Source organism: Mytilus galloprovincialis, chromosome 12 (genome assembly GCF_965363235.1).
Source record: "Mytilus galloprovincialis chromosome 12, xbMytGall1.hap1.1, whole genome shotgun sequence".
NCBI classification, from domain to species: Eukaryota; Metazoa; Mollusca; class Bivalvia; order Mytilida; family Mytilidae; genus Mytilus; species Mytilus galloprovincialis.
The window spans coordinates 30,515,983-30,536,002 of NC_134849.1; the positions used below are offsets into that span (position 1 = coordinate 30,515,983).

General features: G+C 31.2%; 2 protein-coding genes across 2 annotated transcripts; both read left to right on the plus strand.

Moving 5' to 3' along the window:
* Positions 1–3,564: 3,564 nt before the first annotated feature.
* Positions 3,565–10,093, plus strand: LOC143055292 (uncharacterized). The gene is made up of 5 exons (XM_076228427.1): positions 3,565–4,026; positions 5,546–5,614; positions 8,983–9,054; positions 9,341–9,412; positions 10,005–10,093. Exons 1-5 carry the CDS (start codon positions 3,633–3,635, stop codon positions 10,091–10,093), a joined length of 696 nt encoding a protein of 231 aa, XP_076084542.1. The 5' UTR covers positions 3,565–3,632.
* A 1,047-nt stretch (positions 10,094–11,140) lies between these two features.
* Positions 11,141–17,380, plus strand: LOC143053558 (fibrinogen-like protein A). Its single transcript, XM_076226367.1, has 4 exons — positions 11,141–11,280; positions 13,435–13,531; positions 16,068–16,232; positions 16,717–17,380. The coding sequence occupies exons 1-4, from the start codon at positions 11,152–11,154 to the stop codon at positions 16,926–16,928; spliced, it is 603 nt and encodes a 200-aa protein (XP_076082482.1). The 5' UTR covers positions 11,141–11,151; the 3' UTR covers positions 16,929–17,380.
* Positions 17,381–20,020: the final 2,640 nt, after the last annotated feature.

The following is a 20,020-nucleotide window of genomic DNA, read 5'->3' on the forward strand; positions in this document are numbered from 1 at the left end:
TAATATTTAATTAACTGTGCATTTGTATTCAGATATCGCAGATCGAATTTATTCGTTCATTGTTTAATCATACGTTTTTTGATTGAGTTAAGTCTGCCAATTGATATTTTATCGTATGTTTTTCTTTGTTGTGATGTTATGCTATTGTTTCAGAAAAAGGGAGAAGGTTTGGATCCATTAAAACGTTTAATCCCGCTGCAAATGTTTGCACCTGTCCTAAGTCAGGAATCTGATGTACAGTAGTTGTCGTTTGTTTATGTAATATATACGTGTTTCTCGTTTCTCGTTTTGTTTATATAGATTAGACCGTTGGTTTTCCCGTTTGAATGGTTTTACACTAGTAATTTTGGGGCCCTTTATAGCTTGTTGTTCGGTGTGAGCCAAAGCTCCGTGTTGAAGGCCGTACTTTAACCTATAATGGTTTACTTTTTAAATTGTTATTTGTATGGAGAGTTGTCTCATTGGCACTCACACCACATCTTCCTATATCTATTTTGAACTGTGCAGTATATCTGCGGTAGTTAATGCACACCTTTGCTGTGCATTATCCATATTATAGCACAGTAAGAAAAAGGAGATGTGTTAAGTTACTGATAACTTCGTCTTCTTTATATGAAATAAAGGTAAAAGTAGTATACCCCTGTTCGATATTCATTATGTGTATCAGGCCTAACGAAAAGCAATATTCAGTGTTTTACAGTGTAATAGAAAAAAAGAAAACCTGAGCACACAAATCAAACTGGTAGTGATCAAGTGTTCCGGAAGGATAATCCCATGGTGATCTTGATGTGGCAGCATGTCAGTACTAGCCCTGTGACAAATCTAATTCGATAGGTCACATTCGTGAAAATGGGACGGTATTGTACATTTACATGTTCAAAATAATTTACGATCCAGCTGTCAAAACTATGTAATCATACCTCAAAGATACAATGTAAACAGTTTCATTTACTTATTCTTTTTTTTACAAATATGCAAATGAATCAGACAAAGACACTAACAAAAGCTCAGGTACAAATTTAGTTAGATAAAAATGAATCAAATTACACTGGAAGTAACCTGGTCATATAGAGGAGCTTTTAGTAGAAAGTCTTGCTCTGTTTCTAAGAAATTCCATGGGTAGATACCAAAACATTGTTAAGGAATATTCCTTATCAACTTCACACATAATAAATGATGGTCTTGAAGTATAGATACTGATGTTCCTACCATCTTAATATTCATTTATTTGTCAGTTAAAAATATGACTTTAACTGTTTAGTCTATTTTAGACAATCCAATACAATGTCTATAAGACGTGGCTTGGTACATCCCGTCATTGTGTTATTGTGCTATGGTAATTTTGTGTATTCCTGTGTTTTGTTTCTTTCTTATGTGCTTTGTATATATCCTTTTCGTTTTTGTTGTTGGTATCTTTGTTTGTTTTTATACCGATTGAGATTATAACACAATGTTGACTGTATTACCCCTATTTTGGACATATTACCTATTGTGTCTATTTGGTTACGAATCTTTGTCAAAATAATGAAATGTTTTGCGGCGTTCATACTAGTGAGAGGTTAACCATGCTTAATTCACCATTTTCCACATGAGAAAATGCCTGTAACAAGTCAGGAATATGACAATTGCTATCCATTTGTTGGTGTGTTCGAGCTTTTGATTTCGACATTTGCGTATGGACTTTCCGTTTAGAGTTCTTAGATCTGTATTTTTGCCTGCGACAAAATTTAAACAGTCACTGCTTTTTTAACCTAGCTTTCGATATAATATTTACAAAAAACTAAAAAAGCTTCTTCTGTTTCCTATATTATAGTTTTTTCTCCGTATGTCCATAATGGACAAAGTCCGGGATAACGTGAATAGCATCATTTGTTAAATGGTTGAAGTCCTTACGGTGACATATACTTGTTAACATCTATATCATTTTTGTCTGGGATGGATATTTATCTTTTTGGCAAGCAAACCGCGGGTATTTATTATATAATACTACATTGGTTAAGCGTTCAAATGTCATTTAGTATTACAAAATAAAACGATTTAAAATTAAAAAAAAGTATTTCGATTGTTGTAAAGTGAATTATCTGTTTATTTTGATTGTAACTTTGATCGTGACTCTTCCATCATAAACAACAAGAATCACATAGCTGAACCATGTCGAACAGGAAATAAACCATGACATGACTGAACCTGAGCCATGACACCGAATGTTCTGTTATCTTAAATTATGTGCAAGAGTTGCTTTTTTCGGGATAATTGACAATTTTTACACCATAACGAAATGTGTGATGTAACCGACAGTAGATACACCACTTTTCTTTATGCATTATAAATAAATAACAATTTCTAAATTTTGACAAACATTATTCTGCGTCGAATTACAAAGTATATGATACAGATGTTGATGCACTTACACATTAGCTATAGACAAACATATTTACCCGCCTGTATTCATAAAGAGAAGTTCCTCTAACAAATATTCGAATGTTTATATTTTCGCATTGTTTATTATCAAAAACACTTATCACAATCATGTCTAACTAATCCAAACTATGACGTAATGACTACTAAACTTTCCTCTACATGGCTTGGCTACGTTTCCCTCAGTTTTAGTTTGTTATACAAATTTGTTTTTTTTTGTCAATAGATTTACGAGTTTTGAACAGCGGTATATTACTGTTGCCTTTATTTACTACACATGCAATTAGTTTGATAAAAATTTAATTGTTTAAAAATCTCAAAATCCCTCAACCCCAATCCCAAAGGCATTGCCTATCTAATGTCAAAATAAAAGAACTTTTTCAGTGATTGTCTTTCATAATTGACAATCCCAGTTTCTGAAACTTATCAATAAACCTTTAAAAGAGTATGTAAACAACAGATCTGATTCCAGAAAACACGTGCCAAGGAAAGTCCCTCCAGCATTACAAATTCTGAAGAAACAACTCATATTTCCGTTCACTAGAACACTAAATTTCCGACAAAACAGCTCTAGGAAGTTACACAGATTAGCTCATTTTGATTAATAAATGATAAAGATAAAACAAACAAAATATGTCGTTAACCAGGCTATCCTTATTTCAATATAGAAAGCTTCTAATGGAACGAGATTTTTGGGTCAATTGCATTACGTGATGATAAAACAAATGAATTGATTCTAGTGAAATATACAGAATATCAAACCCGTCATCTTGTTCGACCAATTGTTAACACACATCAAACTTATTACTTGTTTTATCTATTTGGATCCAGAATATGTTAACAAGCTTAACAAACGCAAACTGCAATCAATCATTACGTAACATACATTATATTAATTAGCTTTCGCAACATTGTTTTGAAGAAAGCAAATCTCTTTTTATAACAACTCACTTGACAATGTTGATTAGAACAGAAGTATAAAAAGACAAAAACATGAGGTTGTTTATCTAAAGTGTTATCATTTGTTTTCAATTATGAAGAGACATGCATTATGAGAGAATGCAACTATAACCCTGTTAACTACTAAGATGAATCAGTTGCACTTACTACAACTGTTTTTGTTTTACAATAAATGACTTGGCAAGGTCTTATATCTATACAACTTGTTGGCTGATATTTAGAAGGTTGCTGTTTTCCGAAGCTAACTTGGAATAATGCAGTGCTTTTGGAAATCAAATTCAATGGTAATAGTACTTGTGTATTGTTTATACTGGTCTGGTGATATATTTGTAACAGCATCATTATCAGACACCAAAGATTTAGGGAATGAAGATCCATTATCTATATCTCTGATAAATGACAAAGGAGCACCTCTGGTTGCCATGCTTGATACGAATACCATCAACAGGAAAATAAAGGTTTACATAAGAACACTTATGAGGGAAACGATTCAAAATGCTGTGCAAGAACAAATACAGGATATTTTTAAAACATCATTTGACGAAAACTCGACCGTAGACTTTATCAGAAATATGACTATGCAGGGAATAAACGACATTTTGAAAGGGCAAGGACAGGTGCAACTGTTAGATTCTATTAGGCACGAAGGTAACTATAATATTCTTATATTTTTCTTCATCGGAAATTTAATGGCAACTTACGGAAACTGTACTGTTGTCAAGTTATTTACGATGTCATTTTTAAACAATATTAGTTCACGCATAGGGACGTAGCCCCAGAAATACAGAAGTATAATCAGTTATTTATAAGATACTGGTTATATTCCTCTCGTATTATTTATGATGACTACAGTCCTTGGATGGTGTAAACTTCCCACTAACACCATACACTGTTACACCATACACCGTAACCCATTACACCATACACCGTAACCCATTACACCATACACCTTGTACCATTACACCATACACGTTACACCTTTGCACCATACACCTTACACTTTACACCATACACCATTCCCAATTCTATCTACACGATTCGAAATTACCCATAATGCAATCAAATTTTAAATATTAAGATTTTTATCATGTTTATGCTTACAATCCGAAAAAATGAAATAACAAAAACTTCGTTTGCAACCAATGGAAGGTCGTACACTATCACTCACACCATTCCCGATCGCACGTTACACAATCACACCATTCCTCATACACCATTACACCATTCCCCTTACACCATACACCATAGCACCATACACCTTACACCATTGCACCATATGCCATACACGATTACACCATACACGTTATTTTGGGAAGTTTACACCATCCAAGGGCTGTACATACTAAACCACTTACGAAATGAATAGTATGGGTTTTTATATGATAAAGACTATATCTTTCGATCTATGAAATAAAGGTATGGAGCTGACTTGTCAATTAAAACTACTGATCCGTAGTGCCTCAATGAAGATCAGTGTCAGATTTGTTTCTCTCAAGTAACTAAGACTTTCTTAAACTGATTTATATTGTGCATATTACTGTGTGCTTTTTATTCAACCTTAGCTAGGTGTCATTTGGAATGTATGATAACTCACAAAACATGATTAACCTTGGCACTTTTTCGCCTTTCTCAAGCCTTGAAACTCTACTGTTTGTATGTCCTGTATGATTTCAAAATGTTGGTCCATTCACATGTTTTAGTGTGTAGAGTGACTTCTATTTAGCCAAACTTGTACTAGTATATATTATTGATTAAGGTTTACAATATGTATATTAAGCTCGACTCCGTGTGTCGGAAGTTTCCGCTGTGTTGAAGACCCACTAATTGCAAGGAGCATACATTTTACCTTTTAGTTAGAATATTTTAACTCAAGTTCTTTCGGATCAATAAAATGCAAGCAATCACTGTAATGTGAGTCATTTACATGATAAAACATCTGCACTATATCAAAATTTCCAATTATAGAACGGAGCATATCGTTTCTGATTCTAGAAAATGAGAATGTTTTGTTATAATTACTTGTATACATGCAAAAATTAATACACAATGTAAATTTCTACATATGTGTTCAAATCGTATTTCATTTAGCATCAGCATCAACCAACTACACGGACTGATATTTCGTCAATAAAACATACAAACAGGAACTTGTCATTTTCTTTTGTAGAAATAATAAAGGGGCGAAAATCATCTTACGAGGATTCGAGGGTGGACGACATTATGTATGAATTACAAGGTCAGTTGCTAACTTTTTTTTTTTAATTACTAACTCAAACTTATTTACAAGTCTTGCATGCATTTTACTCTTTTTGTTCTGCATTTGAACGACTTATTCACAGGGAAAGAATAAACAATTATGCCATGCATGAACTAGTTATAATAATCAGCAATTCCTGCTTGAATGACGCATGTGTGTTTCAGATTTGTTTGAATTCATGTCTTAGATTCAATAAAGAAAATTGTAAATCAGATTTATACAATGTGAGTTCGTCTTTTGCTAGCCGAATCAGTCAATGATTGGCTTGCGCTACCTACGTGTTTGTATTAAAACTAAACATAATAAATTAACGTACAACTGATCTAGAAGACGTTCAAATGAAACGTCGCATAACTACTTACTACAATGAGGTTGATTAAAGAATTGCAATTGACCTCATTTTGACATACAACTTAACAATAAGTAATGGCTATATGATGGTAGGCTTGCATCTGTGTCCATGAATTCTATCGATGTTCATGTATTCTTTTTTTTTAAATTTGCCAGATCAAGTTTCATTAGTTGTTAATGGCTTTAAAGTAGTTTGCAGTAACAGAGTAACTATCAGACCTGTACGTTGTGTCCTTTGTCTTATTTTGTATGCCCAACCTACGATTGTAGAGGGGAATTATGTTTTCTGCTCTATGTGTCCATTCGTGCGTCCGTGCGTCCGTGCGTCCGTTCGTGCGTCCATTCGTCCCGCCTCAGGTTAAAGTTTTTGGTCAATGTAGTTTTTGATGAAGTTGAAGTCCAATCAATTTCACGCTCCACTTAACATGGAAAATGATAGCGCGAGTGGGGCATCCGTATACTAAGGACACATTCTTGTTTATATTATTATTTTGTATCGATCTGATGAGTAAAGTAATTTAGAAATGATTTTTTTAGTTTGTTCTTATGTCGAACTTTTACACCACTGATAAGAGTAAGGGTTTGTGTTTTGTCTTATGCATGATAAGGCCATTGTGTGTTTCATAATTGAATTGTTCTACACTTGTCATTTCGTTTTTATAACATGCTATACTAATATGTTTTCCAATTGTATATCTAACTATGAGACTATATAACAGAAGTCATTCATACATGTCACTACAAGATTTCTATCACATGTAGTTAAACCGTATTATACTGATCATGTGTACGAATGTTTCAAGACTTTGACTTGTATTCCATAAATATGATAACTTATGCAGCATCTAGTATTCATAAAGAATTTAACAGAACTAATACTAATTTAATTGTATGCCATTAGATTTAAGTGTACGTATTGTTCGGTATTTTTATTTCAATAAACTAACAGAAACATCTAAAAGTCAGTACTTTTTGAAAAAAATAACTCTTGAATACAAAGCCGCTGACAAAAAGACATAACCACTAATGTTTATATGACAAAAAGACATAACGACTAATGTTTATATGGTATCTATTCGATCATAGCTTTGATAGATATTATATGTACATCATGTTTCATATCTACCCAAATAACCCTGTCTGAAAATATGTTCATTTTTTTTTAAGTATTTGAATTATACTTTGACATGTTTGATGTTAACAACCTGGTGGATGTTAGCAATTGTTGGCACTCGTACAGCCTTCACCAATGACAAATCCATACCGTATAATCGGTTATAAAGCACCAATATGTAAATTGTGAAACAATTAAAAATAAAAACAACTACTAACTTACTAATAACAAATATGACGGACACAAACCAACGACAATCACGGAACTACAGTTTCCCGACATTAGACACTCATGTTAAGAGTGTAACAAGGTTAAACCTATTTTTAAATGTCCAATCCCTCGTACAGTGATTTTACAGCACAGAATAACAACAACTGAAAAAAACAAGAGTAGCGGAGCTTAAAAGATAAGAACGAAATATAGAAACTGCTTAGATAAAAACAAACGAAATTAAGCAACACAAAAGAAGTTCTTGCAGCTACTTAATCCTAGTTTAGAATCATTAAAAATAATGAGACTAATGTATTAGTAAGTACATATCCAGCTTATATAGTGTTAAAGCGATGAATCTTCCAAACTGCATCATGTTATCCGTGACAGAATTTTGTAAAATTTTTTACCAATTTGTATTTACAAAAAATCTCGATCTTATTATTTTCAGTAGTACAACTATTATGTTCATTAAACATTTTGAAATCTGCAATGCGCTTACGGGCATGGGTTTATCATGTATAGCTAACACGGTTTTTACAAAGAAATATTTATTCAAATAAGAGAAAATATGTATAAAGTTGTGTAACATAAAGTATATTTAGCATTTAAATGATAACGGAGTGAATTAAAAACAGAATAGAACAAAAATAAGTCCAACCATTCTTAAAAAAGACAATTTACATCCTTTTAATTTACAATTGTAAATAAAAAAACTAAATTTTTTGAAACAGAAGAAATGAACATCCCCTTAAAATACCACACCATTTGATTCTTGAGTGAAACACATGAGTTCACATAAACCATTATATATATCAAGCATGGTAGGTAACGAATAAATGGTCACAGTTCACAAATGTTCGATTTATTTTTCTGAATTTTCAAAAACGACGGAAAGGCTTAAGTTGATGTTATGTCACTTAATCTGATCTTTTTTACTGGAGTATATGGAACTTTGAATATTGCTTGTAGTACTGTGATAGTATCACCTTATAGATGCTACCCATTTATAAACTATTTGACGAATACTCTTACAATCAACTTAGTGGGATTTATTGATATCCTTTGCAGTTGACCTAATACAATAACTCGGATATTACAATTTGGATAGGAGTTATTGGAAATTTACTTTGTATGTTTTCAACGCTCTTAAATACTTTATTTGGCCTTTTTAACTTTTTTTTTCAACTTTAAATATTTATTTCACTACTGGTCGTGAACAATGTCCCTTAGCGATACATCAATGACTGAGTTGTTGACAGACGGAACTCGTGTCTGTCGCAAATATAAAATTTCAGTCCCGGTATTTATGATGAGTTTAGATATTAACTGTCGTACCACAATAACACATTGTGACACATTATTGCATCTCCCTTAGTGCAGCATATAGGGGACATTTTTCTTTAGTACACAAAGATTATAACTGTGTCCTTTCTTAAACTCTTATTAATTTCCAAACTATATATAGCCGGTTCCATAATAACATGAATAACTAGTTTCTTTTTAAACAAGATAGAGTGAAGTATGCCATTTTATGCTATTGAATGTATAATTTATCCAATTACATTTTTCTATTTTTTTTATATTATTGCGCTTCACTTATACTTATCTTATTATTTTATTGAGAATAATATCTTTTTAATCATCTATGTGGAAACTTCTTTTATTGTAGAAACATGTCTACCAGAAAATCATAATATAAGTGGAAACGATATAAAAAGAGATACGCAGAATATTCTCAACAGTAAGTTAAGAGTAACATATAAGATTAACAAATGTGCTAAATAAGACAAATGTTCACACCAAAGGCTAACGTTTACATTGAAGTCTATATATAACATATAGAGAACAAGAATTTAACCAAGTAGTTATCTTGCCTACATCATATGAATTTTACAAACCATAGATATAGGAGATGTGGTATGAGTGCCAATGAGACAACTATCCATCCAAGTAAAAATTTATAAAAGTAAACCATGTTTGTATGTGTGTATGTTTGTATACTCATATTCTACTGTTGTCTTTTCAAGAAATGGAAGTGTACAAAGAAATTGTCCAAATGAAAGGAAAGCTAAAGGAAGACATTAAAGTGCTTATAAAAGGTATTTTTACTTTTTTTATTATGTGAACAAAGATCCATTTACGAACTTGAAGAAGATATATAATATCACACAAGAATTTTTGCAAAGATGTGAGCAACGTCAGGTAACTTGCAGACAGGCATCAATACACAAACCTATATTGTATAAGCAAATTGTTATTGATTCAGGGAGAATCATTTAAGCGAGAAAAGCAAAGATCTCAATGATGTCACCAGTAATGACGCGATAAACGAGAATCTTAAAAGGGAAGATTAACGAATTATCGTCAAAATAAAGGAAAATTGATTAATCATCATTTAATGCATTTTATGAAAGATCGACATCAGATTCTGCCTATTACAAATGTACTCTTCTACACCTAGAATCTTTGTTCCTTATTCTTGGGGATTTTAACTTAACTTATTGTATGGCCAGATGCCTTTTTATTTATTTAATGTAGTGTTGTTACGTTGTTCGACCATATTTAACATCTCTTACTTCAAATGTTATCTCTTAGATTTCAACTTTTCAATATTGAATTATTACGTATTGTGGTGAGTTGAGTAACAGTCATTAATTTCTTCAAGGAAAAAGAATAATGTTTTTTTTTTAGAATATGGAGGAGAAAAACAAGTTTCCGAAATGCTTAGAATGTTGACGAGGGACGTAAAAAGTGAGTTAGAATTATTGAATGTTTATTAAGATAAAGTCTAAATTGGCTTCATTTATCCACAAAACAATAAAATTGTTAATGGTTTGATGTCAAATCGAGTTATTTCATTTCAATTAGTTTAAAGTTAAAAATAAAGAACAAGAGTTGATATCAAGTGATTACAAATCTCGTAATTTGATAAACCTTTTAATTTAAATGTGTGATATAAATTTTGTGGAAACATTGTTTTTGTCTTTATAAACTCCAACTAGAGCAATAAAATAAGTCAGCGTCTAGTGTAGAATTGCTACAATTCCCTTTCTATTATTTCTTTCTTACTAGTTTATATGTTTACTGATAAGTGCCAGCCTATTGTTTGCCCTTGGAGAAATTCCTCCTGCAGATGTCAGTATAATTGTAATCTCCTAGTTATAGCAGTAAAATTATTAAAGGGGCAAAATTGAAAAAAAAAAACATAATTAGGAAGGGACATGTAGCAAGTCTACGTCTAGTGTTGAACAGCAACATCAATATATTTAAAACTGTTTGGTACGCTTTAGAATAGAGTAAATTTTGACAAATAAATATATGTTCAAGTGAAAAATGTTATAGTTTCTTCATTATTGAAGCAATCACTAATTCGATTGGGATAACGTATTAGTTGCGGTCTTTTAATCAGCAATATTCTACCAAATGGCTAATGCACATGTTTGTATTTCGGCATATGCAACCAAATTTAGCCATTTTTTTCTATCACTTAGTCATAATTCACATATTTAAGTGTTATACGAAACTTTTCCCTTCCCGCGGGAAATAAATATGAATTGAGGAGTCAAAGCTAATTGAAAAAAATTAGATAATTAAAAAATAATCTATATTTTGGTCAATTGAGAGAAAAACCATACTATTGTGCGACTTCTGAGGAATGAGACATTTAACCGCTTTCAATATATAAGCAAATTTAACATTTCTTTTGCACTGTTACATCTATCAAAAATAATTAGTTTTACGATTTATGAATATACGTGTAAGTAGTACACGTATATTCATAAAAATTGTCCACATTACAATACTTATTATTTATATCGTAGCCTCGGGAGTATGTGCGATGACGACTGCAAAGGATTGTTCTGAATTGAGAAAATATGTATCCAGCTCTGATGTATACACGATATATCTTGATGAATCTGTGGTCAACGTTTATTGTGATATGACTACAGATAGTGGAGGATGGACTGTATGTTTGAAAAATATAATATTTAATTATATCTTGTCTGAACACATTAACTTTTTTTTTATCGATCTTCATAAAATGAATGAAATTCCCAATTATTATCTTTTCTAATTTTTGTTTATTTCCTGTACATTTTCATTGTAATGTAAAGTATGTCGTAGATGAATACTTTCAAAATACGATAACTTTGAAAATTAGTTTTGGAAATTTCTGATATATGTTTTGGTTTTCAACACCATATCAATTTTTTGTTCCTCCATCAAAAGGATAATAAAAACATGTGAAAAAAATTAACACACCAACGAAGTAGAAATGTAAAAAGACAACTACTTTTGTTGATGTTAGAAGTTTTCAAAATAGTTTCCTTTGATTTAATATCCGCATTATTATTATATGACACTTTATTGTTTGAACTTGAAATATCATTCCTGTAACTAAAAGAGTTGTTAAAATTGTGTTTAAAACTATTCTAAAGCAAATATATACCTTGTTATTACAGTTTTTACTGAACACACCTCGGGTAGATTCCGTATTATTAGTTGTGAAGATTTATATAAGTTGTGGCCATTGAATTTTTGTTTGTTTAAAGAATTGCAAATTCATTATGTTATCAAATGAACACCCATTGACAATTGAAAAAATGGTTCATCATTTAAATCAAATTTTGTGTTAATGTTATTAATGATTTTTATGCTATTTTTGTTATATCTTTTGGTGGTTGTGTTCTGTATGTTATTTGTTTTTGAGATTATCAAACGACCATTATCATTACTGTATGTTATGATCGCAATCATCATGTATCTGATGTTTCAAAAAACAACATTGAATCAATCATGAATGTGAAACTCACAATTTTCAATTTTAATCATTTTAAAAATTAAACGTAAATGCACTTTTTAGTCATTAATGCGTTGCGTATATTCAGCATATTCCGGTGAGGTTTTCTCCATTTCGTATCCAATAAAAGTGCATTGATACCTTTGCCTGCTACTGCCGTTTCTCTGTATGCACCTTGGTCCTGGCATACCAGTTACTTTCGGTCTATGAGTTTGAATATCGATTTGGTATCTTTCCCCTCTCATTGCTGAAGATGTTTTTTTTATATCCTTGAAAAAAAAAGTAAACCATCGTAAAAAGCACAAAGCTTAACGCCAAAAAAGTATATATATATATATATATATATATATATATATATATATATATATATATATATATATATATGACGTGGAAAGGTAACACATGCCCACCGAAAGCTCTTTTTTTGAGAGCCCAGGTGGTCGTGTGGTCTAGCGGGACGGCTGCAGTGCAGGCGATTTGGTGTCACGATATCACAGTAGCATGGGTTCGAATCCCGGCGAGGGAAGAACCAAAAATTTGCGAAAGCAAATTTACAGATCTAACATTGTTGGGTTGATGTTTAGACGAGTTGTATATATATATATATATATTGTATTAAACTCTATATAATATATGTTCTTAAGATATAACATGTTCTTCATTGTATGATTACCATCTATAAGATGTCTGTTTCAATATCCATTTTTTTCAGTCATTTATTGGAACATCTGTTAAATAGATTAAGATGAATATATTTTAATCGTCGTAACGAGAAACCCGCTCACCTTTTTTCATTCCCAAAGCTGACCGATTTAGTAAGATTTATCACCTCGTTTGTACTGTCATGAGCAACATGACAAGTTTGTCATGGCGTTATCAGTTTATTTTCGACTTTAAAATTTGAATGTCCCTGTGTATAGTTTGCCTGTCTTTATCAACACTAACTTGATTCAGAAACAAATATTGTGTATGATGAAATTGAAAACCTCAATTAAAAAGATATTATATTAATTTCTTTATTGATTGTATACGCAATCACAAATATTCACTCACCCCATTTTATGAAGAATAATTACACAACCTTAAAGGTCGCCCTTGTTCTTCACGATATTGATTCAAGTGGCGATGACCATATAAGGATTGTTTCAATGTATTTGGCCATCAGTACAAAAACTTTATCACTTAAAATAAATGATGAAATACAGATAAGAATACCAATAATCAGTGTGTTTGATAACCCAATACAATAAATTCGAAACTTCTGTACTTATGTAACATTCATTTGTTCAAAAGTTACTGATCTTGAGAAGTTATTTCTAGATTATCCAGAGAAGATTTGACGGATCGGTAAATTTTCAGAGAAATTGGAAAGATTACGAGAATGGATTTGGTTATGTTGATGGGGAGTACTGGCTAGGTTCGTATAGTTAAAGGAAATTCTAGATTTATGACCTGATCAGAATATTGCGCATCCTGCAATCACGGCATTGGCGGAACATTTGTTATCTAGCCTATAGATTTTATACATGTTTTGTTACTATACTGCTTTGAATTACAACGTGGAAATGTCATTCAATCTTTCAACACAAAAGGACAGAGAATAGTATTGAATCATCTATTCTGAATTGTCGATATAAACTAGTGCACTATATATTTAGTAACTATAATACCATAAATAAATCTTACTTTTTTAATGAATAATTTTTGAATAAGAAACTGAATTCAAGACTAAAAACCACAACAGTTTGTATTATCTTTAATGAATTATAAATTGACTAAGTTTACAAGTTTCAATAAAAAAAAAAAAGAGTGGTATGATTACAAAGGACAAAATTGACACCAAAATTTACATTTTCATCGTAAGGACCTTAAATTATCAATTCTTAAAGCCAAAATTTTATAATCAGATATTCAAAGCACAGAAATGTCAAATGTGAAACAATTAAAATCCAATTGCCTAATAAATGTACAAACAATAAGCAAAAAAGCTCCTGACTTGGGACATGCACATACATAATGTGGCGGGGTGAAGCATGTTAGCAAAACCCCAAACTCCCACTAACTTGGAATAGTGGTGTAATATTAACATTAGATCAAAACTAAACAATCAGTTGATAAAAGTTATTTATATGAATATAAATACATCTAGCAAAAACACCGAGTGAACATGAACCGGTGCTTGTACATCTCAACAATAAAAGACACTTAGTACATTTCTCAAAGTACTCGCAGTTTCTGACAACTAGTTTAAAACCAATAAAAATCTTTTAGAAAATCATGAATCTCAGAATAATTATCAATCATTACATATCCAATATTTAATGGATTAAGGGTTAAGGCGACATAGACAGTCACAAATTATTTACCGGTTAACAGTTACAACATTATTAACCGGTTAAAAGTTTTTTTTATTACTGGAAACAAACATTTCCCCGTTTTTGTATTGTTTTAATTTAATCGTCTCCGAATGATTGTATATAATGCAACTGTGCTATTTGCGTAGATAGATGTACTGATCGTATTGTCGTTCGTGTTATACAATCACTGAACGTAAATCGCTTTGTTAATGATATTAACAATTCGTTTGTTATCATAACGCCAGAAAGGCATGCATATATATTTAAGAAGTTTGCGTCATCTGCTTCAAATTAAAAAAAAAAATAACAATGTTTTACCCTTAATATTGCATTTTTAAGAGGTCTACGAGTTGCAGTATAAAAACATAGCTATACAAAGATTTTGTCGAAATTTACCAGTTTTTTTGTTTCTTAAATTCTTTGTCGATTTATACTTTCACTGACCTGTTGATTGAATTTCTTTAATTAACGTGTCGTTTGTTTGATATCTGATTGCTATTGGTCAAAATTCGATTATGACGTCTAAATGTCTTGTTTCTCTCAAAAGTTCCCATTGTGACATCATGAACAAGGCGACACTGTCTGATTACGTCACATAAAAAGAACACATCTCTTTACAGTTCAAAAAGAAGGATAATAACTGTCATCGACTTATCATAATCGGATCTACTGTGCGAAAATTTACAACTGCTTGAAGTTGAACTTAAACATTGTAAGTAATCATCTAAAATTCATTGGAAATTCAAATTCTACCTCCAAATCGTGCAAAACGATGTATGTCCACTCTCGACATTTAAATTCTAAATATCCAAAACGGCCCCCGGGCCATGTGTTTTAAATTTGTAAATTTAAATGTCTCGGATGAATAGATAAATATCAGACTAGCTGCAGTGGTAGAATCTTTATATATCGAAACACTTTTTTATTCGGACAACACCAAATTGATAGTCCCCATGGACACAAACTAATTACCGACGGGAAGCGGAGGGGAAATTTTTTGTGCGATTGAAAAATAAATGAAATAAATGTTAAAAAAATTGGTTTGTTATACCGAACTAAACAAAAATCTTAATCATATTCATCACGATACAATAATATATCAATAGCAGTGACTGATAAAATGTTATTAGTAGATCTCTACTTTCAAAGTAACTGAAGGTCAAACTAAACACACCTTTAACAAATAGAGAGGTTTGTTAAAAACGCTTGCTGCGAGTGATCTATTATCCCTTTCGAAAATTAGTATTTGATTTGAAATCGTATTTTATAAAGACAATACATACTGAAGTATCCTAAAGTAATGGTCTCATAGCCAGTAAATACATTGTAAGTGTATACTATAATAATCTTGCACAAAAACTATCAAACTTATGTAATAGGTATTAAAGATAAACGACTAAGGATGCATTGGAAATATCGATAAGTATGTTGCGTTGTTTATACTTTTACATGATAGCTAAAGTATAACAAGCTGCTTATTGGAATACATTTAACGTCTTTTTGCAACTAAAAAGTTTCTTGGTCCATCCGTTCTTTTTATTAATGTTAGATATTTTTTTTTTTGTTGTGAGGCTACTGTGTCATTTTCATTAACAGGAAACAAACACATTCACAGCTTGACAGCCAGTGGTAAATATGAACTGAGAATAGACCTAACGGATGTGTCCCATAAAAAGAAGTATGCTGTGTATAAAACGTTTGTAGTAGGTGATGCAGCGTCAAAATACAAACTTACTGTCGGGGATTATAGCGGAAATGCAGGTAGATGTAATACACTGTCTGGATAACTTATACTTAAAAGAAAAGTTTGAATATTATTTTGAATTATTATTGAAGACGTTTCTTGGCTCATACTTCGCAATTTTGCATGGCTTAACGCTTCATTTAATGTACATTATAATGAGTTTCGGTGTGTTTATCACTCATTTTTAAGAGAATTATGTTTTTCATGTACAAGCATTGACGATATCAATGGATATGTTAGGGATATACAATAACAAAGAACTTTTTTTCGATGTGACACATTTTTTTTTCTAACGATGGGATCAGTGTGCTTTTGTTTTCCATATATTGTTGAGTCATTCAAACAGGCCACAAAGTGCAAGTTTAATTGTTACTTTTGATTAGACCAGTTAAACAATAAAGAAAATAAACTTACAATGTTTAAGTTCAACTTCAAGCAATTGTAAATTTTCGCACAGTAGATCCGATTATGAGAAGTCAATGACATATTTATCTTTTATAGGTGATAAGTTGGCCTATCATAATGGGATGAAGTTCTCAACAATATACCAAGATAATTCTGAGAGTAAAGGAGGTGCATATGTAAAATCATATGGTCCATGGTGGCACAAAAGCTGTTGTTACAGTGGTCTCAATAAAAAATTCAACACCAACCTGTACTGGAGCGGTCAATCACCCAAAACGTCGGTCATGATGATAAGAAAACTGCATTAGCTGAATTATATGTTAATACATTCATTGGAAGTACAAATAGTACTGGGGATAAGATAAGGATAAGGAACGATATTAGTTGATTGATATGAGTCAAACTTCCTCTTTCCTATTATTAATTGTTAGAAGAAAGTTTTGGAAAGTATTTCAAACTCATTTTTTGTTTATTTTCTTTAACAATTAGTAAATTTGAGTCATTTAAAGTACAGATGGATGATATTATGTTTACGTCAGTTATATTCTTCTGGATGTTCAGTTAGAAAATAAAACGTGTTCATCAAATATCTTCTCAGTATAATATGATAAGAAATAAGACATGAGAAATCTAATGTTCCGATGATCACTTTCCTTTTTATTAAAAGCAAGATCATCAAATATATAAAGTTGGGCATAACATTTCTAGTATCAAATCTATGTATTTGTTTTTGTTCTATGAAATTTGATGCAGTCCTTGGATAAATATCAATTTGTTTGATTTATAAGATAATTATGATGTTTATTTAGTTTAACATTAAACATTATGATGATTAGTTCATTCACTTATGCCATACTCTTAGAATATAATCATGATAATGATTTTAATTATACCGTTGCAAAAAGTGGACATAAAATTACTAGAGTTGGCCGACCCGTATTGCTGCATAAACTGCATATTTTCAACTACGGCTTATCGTTATTTCAAATTTTGCAACTGATTTAGAAATATTTAAAAAAAAATAATATGAAAATATCACAGGATGAGTAACTTAAAAAAAATCTATAGATAATCGTAAACTGAAGAAGATGTCGAGATTTCGACAAACCATGGTGGAGCAATTTTTGTCGTTATCAACAAAAAAAAACCAAAAAACAATGACTATATTAGGCAACCCTGTTATATCTTACAACATGATAATGTGTAAATATGCTCGAAATATACACAAGAAACAAAAACATACATGAATTTAAAAACATACATGACTAACAACGGCCAGAGACTCATGACTTGCGAGAGGCACAAAGCGGCGGTGTTAAACATGATTTTTTTAGATCTCAACCCATCCGATCTGTAGAAAAACATACACACGACAAAACTAACAGTAAATATCTGATGTTAGAATATGTGACAAAAAAATATACAAAATGACAATGATGAAGTAATTATCAAAGGACTACCAGCAGTTACTGACATGCATGCTCCAGACTCTAATTAAACTGATTGAAAGATTATGTCTTTATCATATGAATATTAAGTACAATCCTCCCGTTAGGGGTTTAGTATTATACCATCATAAAATAGATAAGAAAAACATTAACCCGTATCAGGCCAACAACTGGTTTTAGAAAAAAAACCCAGAGCAGCAGAAGAAACACAGTTTTGGGGCATAATCGATATACAGTTTTACGACAGCTGTTCTTTGGGCTAGTAGATGGATTTCATATATGTCCGTGCGCGCCCACTATAATTCAAGATTTAGCGTGAATCTTTAAAATCATTTCTGATCATAAAAAAAAGCTATTGATTTCTTTAAACATTAATTAATTTCAAATAATTTCAACAAATTTTTATTTGTCTATATATTTAAATTAACTTTTTGTCTACCTTGTGTACATTGTATGAAGAGATAGATTCGCAGAATTGTTTTCAAGGATTGTCCTTGGTTTACAAATATGTTCCAAAATGAATAATGTATAATGACACGTGCGGTCAAATCATGGACATTATATCTGTTGAGAGTTAGTTGCCTTTTTTTCTGTATCATACAAATATCTACCAAATTTAAAATTGCGAGTCCTGAATGTTAATATGAATGAATTTGAAAACGTAAATGGGGAATGTGTCAAAGCATAGAACAGACAACAGCAGAAGGTCACCATGAAGGAATACATGCTTGCCACAAATCGCAAAGAAAACAAGTCAGTTAGCTAATCAAAAATATTTACATTTAAATATTTAGTTTGTTTGTTATGACAATGTTTTAGTAGCATATTTACAGAAACAAAGTATTGAATACAACGTCGTATCGCATTGAACGGCTTGTGAGGTGAAAAAAAGGGTATGAATACGGCTTTGATTTGATAGGCTTATCAATCACCAAACGACTTTCACACATACAACTCGACACCCCTTTTTTTTTAACACGTAACTCATTTAAATAGTCGGTAGATGTTGAACATTTCGTTACTTGCAATGTACGCTGACACAAATTTTCATAAATTGAAATTGTGTAGATAAACAGAGCTTTTCTTTATTAGTTATAACTATATTGACATCGTAGAATACATAAGTTTTGCTGAAAAATTTGACTTAAATATATTTTTACCTAGTACAAATTAATTACATATATCTAAAAAAAATAATTAAAAAACATTACGAATTCAAACAGTTTTCAAAACATAAAAAAAAACAGACGAGGAGAGCAACCAAAAAATCACCAGACGGGTAATGAAATATTTTCTGATGGAAGATTGAATAAAATGAAAGGTAATTTAATTTTAATGACAACATTGATACAAAAAAGGCGTTTCATTTTGTAACTGATGGGCTACAGAAGTTAAAAAAACGGTTGTATCAGGAAACTAGTCAACAATATTAATTGAAACGAAAACTGCAAACAGAAACAACATATTTGTTGGCGAAAGAACCCACATTCATGTCTGAGCACAAGACTGGAAGCCAGCATCGACTTCATACAGAGTTATATAGGTATAGAAAGGTTATAACCATTTAAAAACAAAAAAAGACGACGAGGTTTATGTTGAATGTCAAGAATATTTCGTACCCATTAAATTATATTATGCCACGACTAAGATATACAGGGCCAACAGCTTCAGTTGTCTTTAAAAGTTAAAGATTTGTTTTTACATTGTGATAATTTTTAAGGATATCATTTTCATGAATTCATCTATATGGAAATAAACTGTAACGTATTGTAGAAAGTTTTTTTTATCGGAATGTATATTTTTTTTAATATAAAGAAAACATTGACATCTTTACTGCGATGTTACAGATATAGGTTAACAGCAAATTTGAGTCAATTCAGTGCTCTTATTCCTAGTGCTCTGTTTCGACTATGTCATTTTGAGGTTGAATAATTGGTTTTATTAATAATCAT